Source organism: Calonectris borealis, chromosome 2 (genome assembly GCF_964195595.1).
Source record: "Calonectris borealis chromosome 2, bCalBor7.hap1.2, whole genome shotgun sequence".
Classification (NCBI taxonomy): domain Eukaryota; kingdom Metazoa; phylum Chordata; class Aves; order Procellariiformes; family Procellariidae; genus Calonectris; species Calonectris borealis.
In genome coordinates this window covers 39,239,977-39,260,374 of record NC_134313.1, presented here as the reverse complement: position 1 = coordinate 39,260,374, position 20,398 = coordinate 39,239,977, and the positions used below count along the sequence as shown (strand labels likewise).

The window sequence follows — 20,398 nt, the reverse complement described above, 5'->3', positions numbered from 1 at the left end:
CTCTGAATACAAATCGCTTTCCCAATAGTACGAGGTTGTGCTAACCCACTTTTTACTACTACGGAAAGTGAGTACAGTTCTTTAAAAAGTCAGACTCTTATTTACATAAGGGTAGATACTTGTCTATGCAAAACTGCCCTTTTGTACATATTTTTTCACAAAATACAGTCGTTTGTGTGGTTGAATGATTCTCTGGCTATATAATTCTCGTAATAAACCACTTGTAAATAAGAAATATATGCCTAAAATAGTTTAAATATACATATTATACATATATTTTTTAAATATTTAAAGTAGTTTTACTATTTAAAAGAATAATCTTGTTAAAAGCTCAGAATGCTGGAGGGGAGTTCCAGATGTTACCATACTTTACAACTCTCTTATATCCTAGATGGTTTGTCCGACTCTTTCAAATGGCTCTGCTTATTTTTATGTACTTTCTTACAGCGGAGGCCTGGTTTTCTGTGATACTGGATACTCAGTTTGCAACGACATGCTCAGCACCTCTGAAAGACACCACAAGTTTGACTCAAGAATGAAAGCAATAAAATGATTTTTTTTTTAATAAAGGTTGTTCTTGCTAGTATGTGTTTACCTTTTCTGCCAAATGTAATTTTAAAGTGTAAGCTGTGAAGAAGTTACTATAAATGCAGAATATTACTATTAGAAACTCAGTCCTGTACCATGAGAAACTGATACAGATTTTACAACTCAATAAATACATGTCCACTGAATAATATTTAATAAAATGTTTACTCAGCAATAACAAACTATATGACAAGTACAGTGTCTTGCAGAACAGATACATTAGATGGTATTTGTGCATTTAGTTTCAGCTTTTCTTGCCTAAATGTAGATGTTTAAGTGAAAAATGTGCTATGAACAAGCCAACTTTTAAGGCTCATTTGCTTGAATGCATGACCCCGCTAAAAGACAAGATGAACGAACCTTGGTGTCTCGAGCAGACAAGTAGTTGTACTGGGGTAACAAACACAGTTTAAACCCTGTAACATGCAACACAATCGTATGGATCAATACAAGCTATACTGAACATACAGAGCAGTTTGTGTCTATTGTACATAGTGCTGTGTGTACACAGGATAGATTTCAGCACAGTTTTACTTGAGGTGAACATGCATCCACATTTTCAGGAATAACTACATACATTTAAGATTATCCGAAGGATGTAGCCCTGACCTGACGACTGCACTCAGGGGATTTCTGCCTTCGGCTTCATGCAGTGAAGAAAGTGCATGCAGGATTTTGATTGCTATTGTTAGACTCACCCTTTGCTTCTCGCCCAAGCCTGTACTGCTCTGTACTTGGCCTGTACTGCGTTGCTCCTTCTCCCCCCTCTTCCACACCGTACCCATTTGCCGCTTGTCCCGGAGGGGACGAGGTTCCCTATCCTGGTGCTGACTGCAGTCGCCTTCATTTCCCCCCATTCAGATCCCAGCAATGTCCTCTGTGACAGAAACCAATGATGCGTCACATTAACTTAATGAGGTATTAATTACATTTAGGAATCAATTCCTTCTCCTCTACAAACAGTACTTCAGGAATTATAGTTTGCAGATACTATTTTTTAACTTAAATATATATATATATAAGGTGTAATAAATAACTTTTTTTTCAGAAGCGAGAAGGGAGATTAGATTTGTGAAGCTGTTGATGTTTCTCCTTGGTTTGCGCCGTCTCCTTGTGCCGAGTGAGTCAAAAACTGTCCTGTAGCTCCAATGTATAACCTGGAACGCATTGGCCACTTCTGCAAGAGAAGAGACAAGCACAGCGCTGAGATACATGGGAACCGCGCAGTCTGAATGCAGTTCTCAGCAAAGCTTTAAATGTTGATGGAATCACAACACGAGAAAATAGGAAACTCTTGCTATCGAAAGAAAGTTCCCATTTTGTCATTTGTGGGGAAATGTCGTTAGAAGCCGGGTAAGGGAACCTCAGCCTGAGTATTTTCTTTGGTAACTAATCGTGAGGCACAGCTCCTAAACCCCCTGGGACCCAACACACAGGAGTAAGTCATGCTGGTCATCATCGTACCACAATTTGTATAGTAGATGCTCTGTCCGTAGAGCAAAACAAAGCATTCCTCTTTACAGTGCCAGGGATACTATGGGGATATACCAACGCCTGCAGGGACTGCAGCCTTGTGCGCGTACCCGTTCGTGCTGGCCGCCCCCACAACACCGACCGCAGCACAGGGGCTGCTAAAGACTGTGTTGGAGGGCATTTAATACAACTGCTCCTTGGCAGTCTTCAGCACTGACAACTTCTTGTTCTTCGTCAGTTCCAACGATTTCAGATGAGACAATTCATCTTTCCATTCACTGATTATTACATTGGTGTTAAATATCTATTATTACAGCTCGAGTTTCTTAACCTGAGCAAGTTACTGACTGCAAACGGTCCTGCAGTAAGGGTGACTGCAGCTGCGTGCCCTTCTCTTGGGAGGAAGCATTCAGCTCCAGTTTGATGTGCTGAATTCATTATTAGAGGCGGATATTTGAAAAGACAACTTATCATACACAATTGATGCAAAAATACCTGAAACACAGCCAGCATGTTGTTCCAAAAGAATACGATTTTTTTAAGACACTTTAGGGAAGAGGCTGGCACCTTTCCTAAGGGTAATGAAAGAGCTCTAAAAACTAGAGGGGCTTAATACTGCAGTTAAATCTCAGCTCTTCTATTTAAAGACATGAAGCAGCAGCATATTCTCAGTTGGAAAGACCATACGATCTCATTCAGTATTTTTATTTCAAGAGTGATGTTATGAATTCGTCACCAATAAGACATCTGAGTTTAAAGTCATTAACCATATTTTTTGTCTGGTGTACACACAACTGTACTCGGATATTTTACTTTCCTCACTATTTGTATTTACTGTGCTTGATATATGAACGTAGTTAAAAGTCCTTATCTGTACTGGTTGTCTCATATCCTGCACTTTGAGGGTTTTTTTGAAGCATGTACGATGATCTGTCTGTGACGCTTTTGTTCTAGTGCCAACTAAAAAATTCATTTACTACCAGAAATATTAGAAAGATGGGTTAGACTTATAGAATCTTTACAAAACTAAATACAGGTAAATGGCACATAAATAAGATTATAAAAAATAATTGCTAGATGAATCCAGTATTGCTATATTCCAGTAGCCCGGGAAATGTGCATCTGGATCATTTAACTGCTGTAAAAACTATTTAAAAGTATTTTTCTGCCATTAATAGTTGGCAGCTGATGAAAAGCACCATAAGGGACCTGTGTGCTTTCGCTCTGACCAAGGGAACTAACAGAAGCTACTTCAAACTTATTTTCAAATACCTCACAATATTTTTTTTTCTTAAATTATAGCCATCTTCTAACTGATGTAAAGGTTTTGCTTTCTTAATGAGCCTGCTAATCATTTAAATGGCCTCAGAAACCTACGTTCGCACCACGCTTTTTACAGTGACCAACACTGTGAACAAGAAACTCTCTGTGAATTAGTCACTTTGTAGGAATTAGAGATTACTTCACAAATTAATCTTAATTAAATTATTCTGAATTCACCAGACTTTCAAAAAAAAAAAAAAAAGAAAAAAAACACCCCAGTGCTCTAACTCACTCCCTGAGACCAGAGCCAAAGAAAATACCCCGTGGTATTTAAGAGTCCCGTCAGTCACTGAGCAATGCTTTTGAAACCAGTTTCCAGCCCCAGGACCTCTCCAAGAGCAGTTCCCCTTTCTCGTCCCCTCTGCATCGCCGTGAATTTTTTTGACAAAGGGAAGAGCAGCAACAGCATATACCAACTAGACGAAATAAATACATCAGAAAAGCACTTTCATAGAAGCACGTGGTCCGTAATTAATGCCACCTCCCTCACCTTGGCTGCCTCGGCAGGAGAACCAAAGCAGATCCAGCCGTGGCTGGGGTCACCGCTGTGGGACAGCGCATCACCTCAACCACATACATCCCCTACGGCCTGTTCCGATGGGTTTGGTGGGGGATCACCAAGGTTTTCAGATGGGGACCGAGGAGGTGCTGGTACTCCTCCAGTGCTGCCCTTCGCCTTCACTTCCAAGGGACCAAGTCCCACTAGGTTTGGACTACACTATATTTGAGATTTTTGTGCAAAGTCCCTGAAGCTGGAGGGACAAAGCTCTGGGACTTCTCCATCAGGGCCCTAACAACTAGACGCAATGGTTAGTCGAGGCAATCTTTTAATGTATTAACTCTGGCAAGGTAAATAAGCTTGAAATCTTTAGTTTCATCTAAGTATCTTTAACACCTATTTACTTCTTCACCGAGAGAAGGTGGTAGCTGCTCCTCAGCTCTCCTACCTTGACAGGGTGGAGGTATCCATCCCCTCGGAGGGTACCCAAGCCCTCCCCTGGTGACTCTTCCTCATCCTGAAGGCTGCGAGTGAGGTGTGCGATATAGGTGGTGGCCAGGAGGAGTACATCCAGCTTGGAGAGCTTGGTGTCGGGCGGCACGGAGGGGAGAGTCTTCTGCAGCTCCAGGAAGGCATGGCGCAGGGTTTGAACCCGACTGCGCTCTCGAGCAGCATTAGCAGCGGCGGGTCTGCCAGGAGGTGCCCCAGCCCGCTGCCCAGCCGCCGAGGGCGGGCAGGAATTGCTGCCGGCAGCAGAAGGCAGCAGGGAATCGGGCTCTGCGCCCGGGCCGGAGGTCTCCTCGCTGCTCTCAGCTAAGTGTCCACAGTCCATCGGTGACTTCCCCGGCACGGAGGGTCCTGCAACCAACAAGAGCACCTCTAAAGCCAGCCGCCATGCTGTGCTGAAGCGAATGCTTTCTAAAAACAAAGATTATCAGAAATCCAAGTGCTGCCTGTGCCAGGAAAAGCCAGGATGCCGCTGCGCAGCTATGTGAGCTGCTTTTCCGCTCGCTGCTTATAAATTTGCTATCACACACAAGTACAGAAACAGAAGTAAAACTCTCCACAAAGATTTAATTTTTGGGGGACAGTATTACAGAGAGCAATTTCTTTGAATCACTCGTAGCCCAAAGATCACCCGGCTCTTCTAAGAAAACTGAACAGGCAACGCTGAGCTACCAGGGTTTCCATTTACAACCAACTAAAAATTAGGCTAAATGTGTTTGTTTTTTTTTAAACACATTATTTGTATAATTTGGGATGTGGGACTGTGTGTGTATTTTCTATTTACCTGCCATCATTTTATTGATGGTCTTTTAAGTGATCAGTGCTCCATGGATTACAGAAAGAAAAATACCATTTTCAGATCCAGCGGTGAATGGAGCCACGGAGCATAGTACTGAGTTTTTGAAGGACGAAGCTTGGTCAACTGTTTTAAAGGATCAGGAACCGACTTCTGTCCTCCCACCTCTAATGCTACTCAGGAATTTCCGTGCTTATCCCGTAGCTTCTACATTTTCAAACATAAAAAGCATCTTGTAAACTGGATTTTGGCCATTGGGGGGCAAAAGAACCTTTTGAAAATAACAGCAAAAAGCTCCTTTGGAGCAAAACTGAAAATAATGACTGCAAGGTCTTTTCCCAACTTTCAGAAAAGACGGTCAGTCAGCTCCGCCTGTAACAAAACTCTCAGTCCTTGAATTCATTCAATTCCACTGTAAAATGCAATTCTATTAATACTCCCCAAAGTGCAGCGCTTCTTAGATAGAATAAATACCTGACCCTGTTGTCCTCAGTCAAGCAGCCCGTCCAGACGTCTCGGACAGATCCCGGCTTTCACGGGTTGGCAGCGGCTGTTTCTGTGATGGCCCAGCCAGACAACAAGGGTAAGAAGAAGTTATTAAAACTTTTCATTTCATTCAAATACCATGTAACTTTAAAAATTTAAATAGAATTGATGCACGTAAATGACTGAAGACCTAAATTTACAAAAATTAGGCCTTGATTTTGCAAAGCATTTCAACCACAGGCTGAAGTCCCACTGATGTCCCTGTGTAATTGCAGCTGATAATGGCAAAAACGCAGACAACGAACCAAGTCAGAGATTTATAGCAGAGAAGAGGAAAGGTTTCTAAATAATCTTTTTTGCAATGCTCCAATTTGATGGTATTTAGAAAACATTATTATTTTTGGTGTTTTATTGTGATTAATTTACTGTTAATCTGACTCACAGAGTTTTATCAGGTAATGTTCTCTTAAATAGTAGTACAGTTTAGGCTGAAATTACTTGTGAAATCCTCTGTGTGCGTTATAACCATAAACCAAAGGAAAAAAATCTCATTATTCTTTTTAATTGTGATAATTATGACCTATATAAAATAAAACTCACATTAAGTCTACATGAGCTTGTCTTGAATGAGGGCTGGAAAATGGTCCTTAAATTGGCTATTTCCTTTAACTTAAAATAAAAAAAAGTCCCATGTGCTTTTTTTCTTGGTATTTTCTTGCTGTGTTAAGTCACAGTCCAATCTAACTGCATTTTAGTGGCAACAAAATTATCTCTGTTGCCACTGCAGAGTTAATACAATCATGAAATACGGCAGGAGAGTCTATCGTTTCAGGTTTATCAGCAGGATTTCTCATTAGCCATCCCATCGAAATCCCATGGAAACGAAGGTGTCTTCCCTGATTACTGGAAAAGCCCGAATTACACAAGGACACAGACAGACTGGGTTAACATAAATACCTGCTCATCTCCTGAAACGCAGGACTGAGGCTTACATGCAGTTTTGACTTTGCTGTGTTGGTGTATAACCAAATTTAGCACTAGAATGACTCTGCGTGACATACAGCATATAGAAATGCACGTACCTAAAAACCTCATTTCCTTGGGCGCTCCTTGAAGTAGAAGTTTCTGTTTTAGGAGCTTCACCTCTACATCGCAGGAAATCCTGGGCCTATGGAAAAAAAAGGAAAGATTTCAGCTGTGGAAATGAGAGATTTTCTTCTGAATTAATTTCTTCAGCGTCAGGTTTCCCATCAAACACATACAGCAAATGGCCCGCGAAAATCCGCTACACAGAAACTGTAGGATCGACGGCAGGTATGTACACCTGCGTAGCCGAAACGCGGTGGTTCCTGAGCCAAGGTCGCGTTCGTTACGCACCGGGGCTGGGCAGCATCACTCTTCACACGGCTGCCATTGGGGTGGACGCTCTGGGCGCTGTGCTCTCTGTAATCCGAGGAGTCGCCCAAACCTCGTGGTCCAAAAAACTCTTGCTGAAGACTAAAGTAAATAAAATGCCTCTGGGCCACAGTCAGTTTCCATGTCATCTCCTTTGAAATTTTACAAGAAAGAGGTTTGGTTTTTTAAGGTAATTGCAATAATTTTTGCAAACACCCACTTGCTGCCTGGCGTGCAGAGAGACCTGGAAACGGGGGTGTGAAAGGAAGTCAAAGCACTTATATTATTTCTAAAGCATTTCTATTGCAGTATTTCTAATGCGGGCAGATACATTCGTGTTTTTACATGACCTTACAGAGACATAATGGGTTTGAAATCTAATTAGTTTACCAAAGAAAACGGCACAACACTTATTTTAGTCCTATATTCCGTGTGAATGAAACAGCGATGAAGACAACCTGCCCACACAGACAAGGAAAAGATCGAGAATGCCAGAGCAGAGTACGCAAAATAGAAAGAAATAGGTGGAAACCCGAGATAAACTTGTTTGCAGCCTTTTCAGTTGTTCCTTAGGGGAAAGAATATAGTAATCTATGTTATTTTGCATCGTTTTTAAAAAAACCTTGCCCTTGGCGTAACTCCGGTAACAGTTAAGGAAAATACCTTCCCTGGAGCAGGGAAGCGGGAACTTGCCGGTGGGTGCGTGAGGCAGGGCAGGCACTGGCCCGCACCGCGGCCCGGCGCGCTGCGGTCCCCCCGCCGCCTGCGCCCTCCCGTCCCCGTCCCGCACCGCCGGCGGGTGAACCCGGCTCCCCGCGGCGACCCAACGGGCTGTCCCCGGCCCCGGGATGAACTTACCGTTCCCGGCCGGAGCGGCACAGAGCGAACCTGCCCCCTCCCAGCGCCTCCCGGCCGGCCCCGCTTATAAGACGGCGCGGCCGGTGGGTGCGGCGGGGCTGGGTCGCACCTGGCCGCCGGGCTCCCCCCCTCCCCCGCCAGCCCGGGCGGCAGCGACCGCCCCTTCCCGGGCGGGTGGGTCATTAATCACGGAACTGTCGGGGGGCGGCATCGCCTCACGCCCCCCCCCGCCTCCGCCCGGTACCGGCAGCGCCCGGGGAGGAGGGCGGAGCCCGCCGCGCCGCCGCTCGCCCGGTACCCGCTGTTGCTCTTGGGATAAAGTAACGGTTTTGCTGGAGGAAAGGAATTTACTCGCCGGGCTGGGAGCTGAGGCGGCGGGTTGTTGAAAGCAAGTCCTTCTGCTCCGCACCGCTCCGCCGCCGCTTCTCCGGCTCGCCGAGGTTCCCGGGGCGCCGGGGGGGGCTCCGACCCACACGCGTGGGTCCAAACGCGGGGTGGCAACACGAACGAGATGAGGGGCGACCGGGCGGGCAGAGGGGCGATTTAAAAGTGAACGGGGAGCAATTAAAAATTAGTAACGTTAATGAGTGAGAAGGGACAGTCAAAATAAATACCGCGGGTATAGAATTAGCCCAGAAAAACATTTTGAACGAAGCCTGATTGTGCGATAAGAGAGACACAATAAATCAAGCCTCGGGAGCAGCAGAAAAACAAAGTCTGAGCGATTCGTTACCGGGTTTGCAGCCAAGAAAATTAAGGACTTCAGCGATAATTGCAAGACCCGGGAAGGGACGATTTAGGGGCGGGAGGGACGAGCCTGCTGAGGACCCGACGAGGGGCGGCCGCGGCCGCGCAGGGGGAGCCGGGCACCCGCCTTCAGCCCCTCCGGCGGGGCTGCTGCAACCTCCGCCGCTGCCCGGCCCCGGCCCCGGCCCCGGCCCCGGCCGTCCGGCCTGGCAGCTTCCGGCGGGCGCCCGGTGAGCGGCAGCCGCGGGCCCTCGGGGGAGGCACGAAGCGGGCGAGTCCCAGCAAAACGCTCCGGCCCGAGTATTTCACAGCCGCCCTGAGGGGGACGACTAGGAGCTGCCCGCGGGCAGGAGCCCCTGCCCCGCCCCAGCGGCCCCCACCGCCCCGCCGAGGCCCCGCCGGCCTTCCTGCCCTCGGGGAGGTATCCACAGCCCCGCGGAGCCGCCTCCGCCACGGTGGAGAGGGCTGGATGGCAAGGCATGGTGTCGGGCTGGTTTAAGGGAGAAGGATTTAATTACTGAAACTGAAACTGCGGCTCAACATTTAGCTTTGCCTGGCGCTGGCTGCCTCAGTAGCCAGCTTCTTCCATCTTCCCTTCTTCCGTCAGGAGTTACTCTGACAATGTTTACAAGGCCGTGATTATGGGCTTCACCCGCACCACGGACCATCCTTCAGCTTCCTGGTGCCCAGAAGAACGAAGGCTGCGGCTCGCTGGAGGACGGTGGAGGCACCGCCAAGCAGCCCTGCTGAGGCAGCCTCGCATCCTGGCCTACGTTTCAGCCCCGAGGTTTCCAGGTCTGCCTCCAGCGCAAGTGAGCATTGCCAAAACCTTTCTGCAGCGAAAACTTCTTAGAAATTCACGCAGCCAGCCTCCGGGGCTCAAACAAGAAGCAGTTCTTGCACACGTCCTTAAACCTGCACTGAAAAGACCCTCGCTGACGCCATGGTTGTGATGTGGGAGAAGCGATCCCGGGCTCCCCGGGGAGCAGGGAGACTCGCCTTCCAGCCCCCGATCTCTGGGGCTCCTCTTTCATTCTGCGATTGCCAAACCTGCACCGCCTAGGTCCAGCACACAGGTCTGGGGACCAGCTCTCCCATGTCCCGAGGAGGTGTCCCAGGTCTGCCTGCCCAAGAAATGTCTGCTCCAGAAGGACTTTTAACCAGCCTATGGGACCCTCCCAGCCACCCTGTATCAGCAGAGCATGAGTGCTGTGCTCTTCTTCTCTGCTCTAATGTAATTAAACAACAAAATTACATTTTTTTTTTTACTTTCCCATTGTACACATGCTGAGTGCAGTGTACACTGAGTGCAGTGAGTCCTCAGTGCAGGAAATCCAGCAGAAGGAGTTGGAAGAGAAGTGGCAGAACCCCCGTTACCGTCTTTTGACAACTCCAAATCCAGTGTGCTGCAGAGCACGGTTAGAGAGATTGCACAGTGAGATTTGTGAGCAGGGTCTGGAGAGACCACCCTGGCTGCTAACACTGTTACCAAAGAAGAAGTGCTTTAGAGATATTAAAAAACCCCAAAGAGATATAAAGGTAGAGATAATTGCTCTTTGCCCCATCAAGACTTTCTCCCGCTAGAAGACGACTCCTTCATTGTAACCACAAAGAGATCCAGTGATTACTTCCTGTATCAACCTACTATTTGAGTCTAAAGCCGTAACAAACTGCTGCAGCTGTTTCTTCTTCTTCTTTCCCAGCTAAATGTCTGAGAATTACTTTCCTGCCTTACCTTCCACAGTATATTTCAAATCTGAGAAAGGCCAGGGTCACAGAAGAGCCAGATTTCCACTGTGATTTAGGTAAGAAAAAGTTCTACTAGAGACAGAGCGATGGTTATCCAGGTACACTTTGCTCCCTTCACGTCAAATTATTTGCTGGTTTTACAGCTACAATTCAGCATGAACATTCATGGTATTTCCTTCCAATTTGTTCATTTTCTCCCATTCCCATTTCTGTATAAGGACTTAACAAGGACGTTTGTCTGCTGGTAAGGTGAAGCGTGGATATTGCTACTGCGGACAGACTAGCAGAAGTCTTGCTCGTCCAAGTAAAAGAGTTACGGCGCAAAGCCACGCACGGGCTGTATCTGATGGGGTCCCGCCATTCCAGCTATAGGTTGGGAGCAAATCAAAGGCGAGACACAGCCACGGGAGAGTCAAAATAGGTTGAAATTCAGAACTGCTTTATGGGGAAAACTCAACATTTCATAATGGGAGTGCATTCCAAATCCAAACAAATATTTTGAAACTCCCAATTAAATACCTTTTTTCCCTTGCTTCGAATGCCATGTTGTTAGTGTATAGTAGGACCACAGCAAATTCTGCAGTTATGTTAAATATGTTATATTACAGTGTAGCAAAATGCCTTATATTGTATTTTCTAAATTACTAAAGGTAGAGCTGCTGCTTAATACTCGAATACCAGCACACATCCGTGCCTCTCCTGTATGCTGTAAGAAAGATTTTAACATTGAAAAAGAAAATAGGACAAACATTTTTAATTTCATCTCTCCTTCCAAATTTGCTGATCAAAGCAGTTTAGCTTCCAAAAATGTTGTCTTAATCGAAATTCCATTTTGAATTACAATTTTTGATGAACATTTTCACTAACAACCATAAAACAACCAAAAAGTTCAAATGCTATCTCTTAACCCCCCTTTAAAATTGTCCTCTCTCTAGATTTCCCCATCCACAGTCATAAATCCAAGTATTTTAAAATAAATGTTTTTTTAAAAAACACAAAATTTTCAGAGGCAAGTTGCAAAAATGAAGCTTAAGTGACTTCAGTATTCCATTCTCCCAGCTACCACCAAGAAGCATCCAATTTTTTCAGTAATAATTACTTTTAAAATATATCTAAAATACGTATCAAAAGAGCTGCATTCTAGTGCATGTGTGTACGTAAGTTAGAGCATATTAAGGTTTTTTTTAAAGACTTAGAGATACTGAGATCCCACCATAATTCCATTTCATACCTACACATATTTAAGGAAATACTTCTAAACTATTCCATTGTAGATCACAAGAAAGGTGTCCAATTTGAAAGGGTCTCCATTAGCTCGGCCGTTCTCACTCTAAGAAAAGAGAAAGGAAAACCAGGGCGAAAGATGAGAACCCCGGGAGATGGGGCTCACAGTTTTCCCTCACTAGCAGCCACGTGAGAAGCGCGCGGTTGCAGCCAGCGCGAGTGAGCAGAGCGAGAGCCGAGCAGGGTACGGGCTGGCTTTGCTGGGGCTGGAGAAGCGTGAATATTTATGCATCAAATGACAGCGTGAATGATTGCACTCAAGGGGAATTGCGGACTTAAAATGCAGGGGTTTAGAGCACGCCAAAGAATGGGACTAAGCATACATGTACGCAGCTGGGATGTAGCCAAGCTATTACAGAATATAAAAAGTGAGAGAGAGATTAGATCCAGAGAGACCGAGACCCACTTTGCTATTTCACCAGTGGAAGACTTTGATAGGGGTTTGCTTTAGCTAGACGTGAGTTGCTTGGCTGCAGGATTCTCTGTGTGAAACCCCATGGCCCACTCGGTACAGAGAATAATTCATTCAGGTCTTAAATATTTTATTTAATATACAAGAAACTAAAATCTTTAAGCCAGAAATACTCAGAAGCTATGAAAAATAAGTCATGCTCTAAATGGCTTACACAGCATAACCCACATTAAGACTTAATAAAAATCCATTAAACATTTTTAAACGGGTGTGTGTAAGGCAGAGGGGAGTGTAAGGTGGAAAGATAATGCCATGCTATAAAGATCAGGAGGTGGCTTCCTAACGCACGGCATTGAGTCAGTAATCCAGCCGCTGCCACTTTAAACACGCGCACCAAAAGCAGTGACATTCTTCTCTGGGAATTGCCCAAACAAGAAGCAACTTTTTACATGTATGCTTTTCTGTCTTCCTCGACCTGAATATCATTGATGACAACAGCTAAAACAAGAAATATCCTGCTCGATTAATACTAATTTCAGTAATGGACTAATAACGACATCTACACATCAGAGTTTTATTTATTGTTTTGTATTTTCTTATTTCGAAGGCAGATGACTCACTAGCTTTAACAGAAGCAAGTGGCACCTCAGGGTTATAGTACCTTAGTTTTGAAAATCTGTTTCTTTATAATGAAGATAAAGATCTTGTTATTCAAGGGGAGAATGTATGCAGGTGTTAAATTTATTTGAATTATCTTTATCAAAGGGCAATAAAATATAAACGATAACAAAATAAAACATTGAATGCAAAAAGACAGATCCTGATTTCCTTATTCAGGAAAAATTCCTTTGTTATTTCAGAGAGGGTCTCAAGCATAAGATCTGAGCTGACATTCATACAGAGAAACTCCATTAGGAAAGGTTTTATTCCAGGAGCAATTTACAATCTAGGCTTTCCTTTCCTTATCTGTACATTTGGAATTTTCCTATATCAGAAGTCTTGAGCGTTCATTTAATCACTCAAACTAGTGCAAAGCAGCCAAACTCAAGTCCCAGTTACTTAAAACAGAATTTGAAGTAAAATTAATGTGTAATACTCCCAATCCAAAAATTAATCAGCGTAGACATCATTAATCTTCTTGTGCCTTCTTTTCTAACTATTCCACGTTATTCCCCAGAACTTGGAAAAATCCAAATGATGGAAATTATTTTTTAGGACTACAGATGTTCTCAAAAATCATGTGCTAATAGCTCCTTTCTTCTTGAAGTAAGGGACTATAAGCACACGTCTGCATAATTGTTAAGAGTATCATATATGCAAAGAAGCAGCTACTCGGATATTCAGGTCACAAACTAGGTAAGACACTGGTTAAAAACAACTCCTTTCCTGAGGAAGTTTAAGAAATAGGCAACCAGTTTAGCCTACCAAGTGTTGATAATTTTACAAGCTTTTAATACAAAGCATTACTTCTAAATAAATAGGCAGTCACCTTATTTTTCTGAATGCTCTTAAAGGGCATTGTGAAGTTCAACATACTTAATTCTGTCTGGTTTTGAGATTACAAAGACACAGACAACATATCCAAAGAGACACCAATACCTTTCTTTGTAAGCTTTGAGAAAAAAAAAAGAATCCAATAATGGCGAAATCTTCACATCCTGTAACTTCCGGTTTTTAGAATTCAACTCACTTCTGCCATTACTTCAGATTCCACCTCAAACTGCATCAGAGAGATCAGAGAAGACAGATGAGGTCGTCACGTCAGAACCATACCAAAGCCCCTATTGCTCCTGTCTTCATTAATGCTTCTCAGGACCACACAACATTTCTACAAAATTTATAAGCAATGTTATCAAAAGCTGCAGTGGAAAAAAAAGGCCTTTACCTATTGCGAGGATATCGACTGATGCAGTGAAAGCCCTTTTTTTTAACCAATGCCAAACCTGAGGGCACGCTAATCTGAATTGGCATAATCTGACGATCTGGAGTACTATACATTCTCTTATTACAAAACTGACCAGCTTTTTCCACAAACAAAAATGGTGACAGTTAATAATTTTGGCCAGATAAATTTGTATCAAGTACTGATAATTTTCAAGTCCCACAAGAAACAAAAATCTTAGTAATAATCAGAGCAATTTCTCATATAAATGAAATCAGATAAGACTCAGTCTTTTATTCCAAAATATTTTATTACAAACTATGTGTAACTGATTAACCCAACTTTACTGGACATATAATTAGTGATTACTATGACAGTCTAATACATTAACTCTCCAAGAAAGGAAGACCTTATTACTCCAATTCTCTTTTTGAATTAAAGTATTAGTCTATTACATGGATCATTTCACAACTGGCTCTGATTTATCTTGGTTTTGATGCAGCAATTAATTCTGCTCAGAATTAAGAGAACAGAAAGATGTAGTCAGTCATTTCTGTAGTCTCTGGTTACAGCGTTATTTGATTGAAGAGGTAAGGTTCAAATACATATTTTTTTAGCAGTGAACTTCTAGAATCCTTCAAGGCCACGTCACTTAAAGTAAAAACTCACTGTTTTTTTTTCTGGCAAAGTAAAATTTACAGTCACAATGTATAACATTTATCACTTAGTGACTGTAAATAAGAGGTTCACATATTAATTGATTCCTCTCAGAGCTCTGTTAGTCAGGACAGCTACTTTGCACAGTACACAAAGATAAAAAAATCATAAGGAAAACATGGAAGACTTTCAGATTCCCCTATTTTTATCAGTTACACTCTGACTTACAAGGACATACTTTCCCATACTAACAGATCATGCGTCTTAATCCTCATCCTGAAAAATTAACGGGCACATCTTGAACACTGACTCAATTTTTTTGCTATTTTTTTCCCCTTCTTCCCCAACTTCAGAACTTTTTGATTGTATCACAGGCAGTTCTATGCGCTGCTTTATACGTGCATATGTAAAGAAATAATATGGCATTAAATTAACTTACACCTTGCACTATTTTTAGTGACATTTAAGAAAAATAGGATTTTTTCATTGGTTACTGATTTAAATTTCAAATGTGTACACAGTGATCACAAAGCTTATGTATCTATACATACACTCTGATTAGGGTCAGAGCAGTACCAAGGGGAGGTGTTCAAGCCCTGATGCCTTACTTTGTTTCCCCTTTGGTACTTCTAACACACCAAAAAGCTGCAACAGTTCTGCAGATTGTTCTAAAAGCATCAGAATCCTTACTGGCAAGGCCTGGTCTCACACCTCCTAGGTCCTAGGAACAGTTTTTAGTGGGGAGAAGTACTACCAACAGTAGATGTGACCGAGTGAGGAACCACTACGCCACATCTGACACATCCAAGTCTTTGCAACTGGATGGGAGCATCCCAGGTGCTAGAAGTGAATTTGAGGAGGTATAGCTGGTACTATATAATTAGTGGTTCTAATGCTGTCTTCTAAAATGTAGCATCTCATCTTGCTAGATGAGGGCACAATGATTGAGTTTTCACCTCAAGTTTGTTAAAGCAACTGCTTTCAACTTTTCAGATATGGGAGTATGCCTACAGAATGTGTGATAGGATACAGGCTATAGGATAGTGAAACAGTGTTTATATCGTTGCAGTATATTTGTTTATTGGAACTGATTTCAACTGAATAGCTTCCAGAGTTATACTGAGGTATTACGGTATTTATTTATATATCCCTTTTCAAGCAGCAGTCTTTATTTTAACCTCAAATTACTTTTTAAATCTCTCATGCAGGTATCTGTTTAAAAAACCTGAAAACACAGCATTATTTCTTTACTTTGTTAATTTGATTCATGCTTTGTGTAAGTGATTTTTATAATTTTGTAAATTAGTTACACAATAAAAAATGTGCAATGCTAACGCAGCAGACTAAAAATGTTATGAAGTTTTGAATTTTTATCTCAACAGTAGTCTGTAAAAGTACTGAAAACAAATCTAAGGATAGGAAAAGTAAACACTGCATACTGGATGTCTGTTTCATTTATCTAATAACTATTATAATGAACACATAACACCTGAAAAATAGATATGCAAAGATTTGAGTTTGCTTTTTGTTTACTTTACCATCCTAAAGTAGTACTTCATTCCTGATACAATTTTGATGGAGCCATTTACAAGATGCAACTCACTCTAAAGTCACTGAATAGCCCTCTCTATATATGCATTCTGTTTAAAATGTTATTGACCTACGGTTGGACTTGATGATCTTAAGGGTCTTTTCCAACCCAAATGATTCTAAATATTCATGTATTTTATGTAGAAGGTTTCAAACAGTCTGGGTTTCAACATTCTTGGAATTTTATTACAGCCTGTAGACCCAGATGTGCCCTGGTAATTTTTTGACCTACTACTGGCTGACAAGTTGCAGTTTGGTCCTCTAAAAGTCTGGGAAATAGCACCTATCTCCTGGAAGAGGTAGCAGAGTGATGCAAGCAAATGTGCTCCTGCCAGCTTGCCAATGAACAGGCATATACCTCCCGACAAGAATATGCCTATATGATGTCTGGTCATCCAGATATGTAGGAGTACATGTGGTCTAGATGGCAATCTGCTCATCAGGAGATGCGCACTCTCTCTCAGTGATTTGAAAAAGCATTTATTCTTTTCAAGGGCACAGGGGGTCTATTACTGCATGTGTTCTGTTACTGTATTTTAGATCCTTTCTCTTTCCCAGTTTTGGGCACAGCCAGCAGCAGAGAACTGAAGTGGGGAAGCATGGACACAGGAAAGAAAGGGTAATTTCCAAATCAGTAGTCTCCAGCTAAATAGCAGAATTCATGGCCAAAAAGGGATGCCTTTTATCACTGTCTTTGGGATGCTGAATGATGTGGCAGTGTTAAGTACTACAGATTTGGCATATATTAAAACTACTCTTGTTTTTTCTTAATTATTACCACTACTGAAATTTAAGTTTAGAGAGAAGATAATGCTGTTTGTACATATTCTTGCATGTTTGTAATGAGAGTTATATTTTTCCTTCTAAACAGATTATGAATTATAATGGGCAGAATCATTCAGCACCACATTCAGCTGAATTAATTCAGCAAGACTGTAAACATCGATACAGAAAATACCATGAAGATACACAATACTGTAACATTAATTATAGTCTTGCAAATGGACTCATGCTCACCTTTGCAGGGAGTGCATATCGTCCAGAAAAAAGGGAACCAATCACTAAATTGGTGAATTGCCTGCTGGCCACATGGGCCACAGTAACCAGAAACTGTTTATACCTGGTTTCCATTCAGATAGCCCTGCTTCAGCAACACTATTTAATTTCAGAACTTCATCTCTTCATCCTTACACTTTACCTAGCATTACAGTGACTCCTCCCATATCCTGTATCATGGCTGAATAATTCAACAGCAAGTAAATTCCTTACATTTCTCTTCCACAGCCTTCATCACTAATTAGTGATTGATACTTTCTAGACCTCACTGAGGAGATGATTGCATTTTTCCTTCAACACCACTACCAAGGAAAGGCAGTGAGAAGGGCTAGAGCTGCTGGAAAAGGCACTCCAGGTCTGTTCAAAACATGCTTTCAGCTCTGCAAAAGTGCTCCAGCTGGTATCTCCAAATATTTAATGCACCTAATTCTGAACACAATTGAGTGCTTGTAGGCTATCCAGTGGTTGAAACCAGCTGTAGGGTGTATAGCTAAAACTGCACTGGTTTGTATCTTAACTCTGCATTTCTCCTTTTTCTGAATCCAAGGCTGAAAATATTTTTTATTTTTGAACTTCCAGAAGTTTGCTGAAATTGATATTCCGTAAGATAACAAGATTCAGGTTACCTGGAGGTAACATATTCCCCCACCACCCTCTCAAATAAGAGAACTATATTCTGCTATATGAAATAAACATATGATTGTAAAAGTTATGTTTTGGGTATACAATCATCATAATCTCAGTATCAGCCCTCCCCCAAAAACTGTCATATAACAGGCTTTAATAATTCTATTTATTATAATGCCAGTTAGATTCATATAAACAGAAGCCCAGTATACATGCAGAACATGCACATTCTTACCTGTTATCAAATATATATTACTCTATGTAGATTTCAGACTACATAAATCGCCTCAACTTAAGGCATTTATAAATATTTAATAAATAAATAAATAAATAAATAAATACAATGTTGATAAGAGCACCTGCCAAAGAGTTAAGAAGAGGGAGAACTAACATTGCCCACTGCAAGTTCCTTCCATTTGAAGTAGAACTTGAACTATACAGGATGTACATGGTGGCTAGGAGACTGGCTTATGATTAGTTGACACAATGCAGTGTACTTATTATATGCTGACTGTATCATTTAAAGATATTACCATATTGCTAATCACATAACATACACTGGAGAGACAAAAGGTGACTTTCCCACCAAATTCTGAATTGCTATGATATTGCTATGAATACCTACTATGATATTTAATTCCATGAGTAAGGAAATGTGGGCAGAAATTGCTGGTTACAGGTTAAGTTTACAACATCAAAATTTCAACAACTTCTCTACTCAGGGAAAATTAATAATAGGGTATCCCATTGGAAGGTATTAGGTATCTTTAAAATAGTTAAGTGATTTGTTTTCTTTTAATTACTTCCTGCCAATATCCATAGTTCTCTCTAAATGTTCAAAACTAACTTAAAATCCAATATAAAATTGCTATTGTTTTTATATCATCAAAAAAGAAAGATTAATGACATATTTCAGTAATCTAGTAATAACTGGTCTTTTTCATTGTTCAAGCTGTATGTAATCCTCAGTGGATCTTAGATGTAGGTTAAAAAGGTCTTTAATGCCTGTTTTTCGGTTGCCAAGGTCAAACATCACCTAGCATGTATAGGGAAAGAGGAAACATCTGTTGAAATAATTTATTTGACTAACATGGGGGTAGGATTAAAATTGACTAATTTCTTTGGTCTGATACTGAATTTCAATTAAACAATACGGGTATTTGTTCAGTTTGACAAAATTTCCTCGCTTTACATGTGGGTACATTTATGCATATCCCTAACTACTGGATCTGGCAAGGGAATACTGTGATTTGTCATTATTTCAAATCTGCATATACTCTGAGAATTAATATTTCTGTATTTTGAGTTATTTTTTAAAAAAAAAAACATTTTAAAGAATTCACAAACCTTTAACTAATTCCCAAGACTCTTTGGTTTCCATGGAATTCCACTAGTAACAAAATTAGAATACGTCTCAAGATCAGTGATTACATATGAAATTGTAATGTACATCAACCTTCAGTGTCCAAGATAAAAGTCCTACTTAAAAGTTTTTTGAAAATATTAAATGTAAGTCATGTGACTGTAGTTTATTCTATCCTTTAAATGAATCAGAGTAAAATTTTCTAGATTAATAGTAAAAACAAAAAAAAAACCCAAAATAACTCAAATTGTTTAATTTGCAAATGTAAATTAATACAAATATAGACATTTTATTCCAATCAAGTATGGAAGATGCAATCTTTGCCTTTTTAGGGTCAAAAGGGATTTCAAAAGGGCCAGGATTGTACTCCAGCTTCTTAATACTGGCAAAATTTTTGTCAAGCAAAGAAGCTCAATAATTGGACAGCTTTTTAACATAGTAGAGTAGAATCAGAATGCTTTATCTCCAAGGAGATAGCAGAAGTTCTTACACTGAAGAAAATATAACTTTCTGGGAGGTGCTGCACATGTGTGTTCCACCCTTTATTAGAACTAAAGGGAATGGTAAATGAAAAGCGTAGTTTTATTCAGCCTGGCCCAGAAGACAGAATGCAAAGAAGATGAAATGCAGGCTGACAGAACACTAAGCATGTGGATAAACTCATTTTACAATGGAATTAAAAGAAAAAAATGCATGTTTGTATTGCATGAGTCTTAGGCTGTACCCCTGTAAATTTCTGGACTATTCACTGGAAAATAATCACATAGTAGTACCATTTTGTGCTAACTAGTGCATTATTCCTGCAGTTCTTGTTTTTAAATTTCTCCACTTCTGCAGCAGGAAAAAAATTCAAGAATGGGCACATAGATGACGAGTTCAGTTTCTTTTTAGACTGGAATGTATCCATTGTCATATGAAGAACAAAAATGATATACTTCGGAAGAGAGCAGCTCTGTGATTTGTAATTTTTCTTCCCTTCTCAAGGGAAAGGCAGCTATTTTTAGTCAGAACAAATAATTAGTAGGAACAAAACTGATGGAATGGAAAGTGGTAAGTTGTCAAGAAAAAAATAGTATTAAATGTTGCCTAGTTAAATTTTCAAATTG

The 20,398-nt window shown here is 41.4% G+C and overlaps 1 protein-coding gene across 1 annotated transcript; it reads right to left on the bottom strand.

Moving 5' to 3' along the window:
* Nucleotides 1-1,126: 1,126 nt before the first annotated feature.
* Nucleotides 1,127-4,730, bottom strand: TCF24 (transcription factor 24). Its single transcript, XM_075141723.1, has 2 exons — nt 4,332-4,730; nt 1,127-1,765 (listed from the first exon to the last, which is right to left on the bottom strand). Exons 1-2 carry the CDS (start codon nt 4,713-4,715, stop codon nt 1,652-1,654), a joined length of 498 nt encoding a protein of 165 aa, XP_074997824.1. The 5' UTR covers nt 4,716-4,730; the 3' UTR covers nt 1,127-1,651.
* Nucleotides 4,731-20,398: the final 15,668 nt, after the last annotated feature.

What these genes read in the sequence shown, in the direction of transcription:
- TCF24 (XM_075141723.1), bottom strand. Translation starts at nt 4,715, where the DNA reads ATGGACTGTGGACACTTAGCTGAGAGCAGCGAGGAGACCTCCGGCCCG. An exon ending in GATACCTCCACCCTGTCAAG is followed by an intron (nt 1,766 to 4,331) that starts GTAGGAGAGCTG and finishes CTTCTCTTGCAG; the next exon opens with AAGTGGCCAATGCGTTCCAG.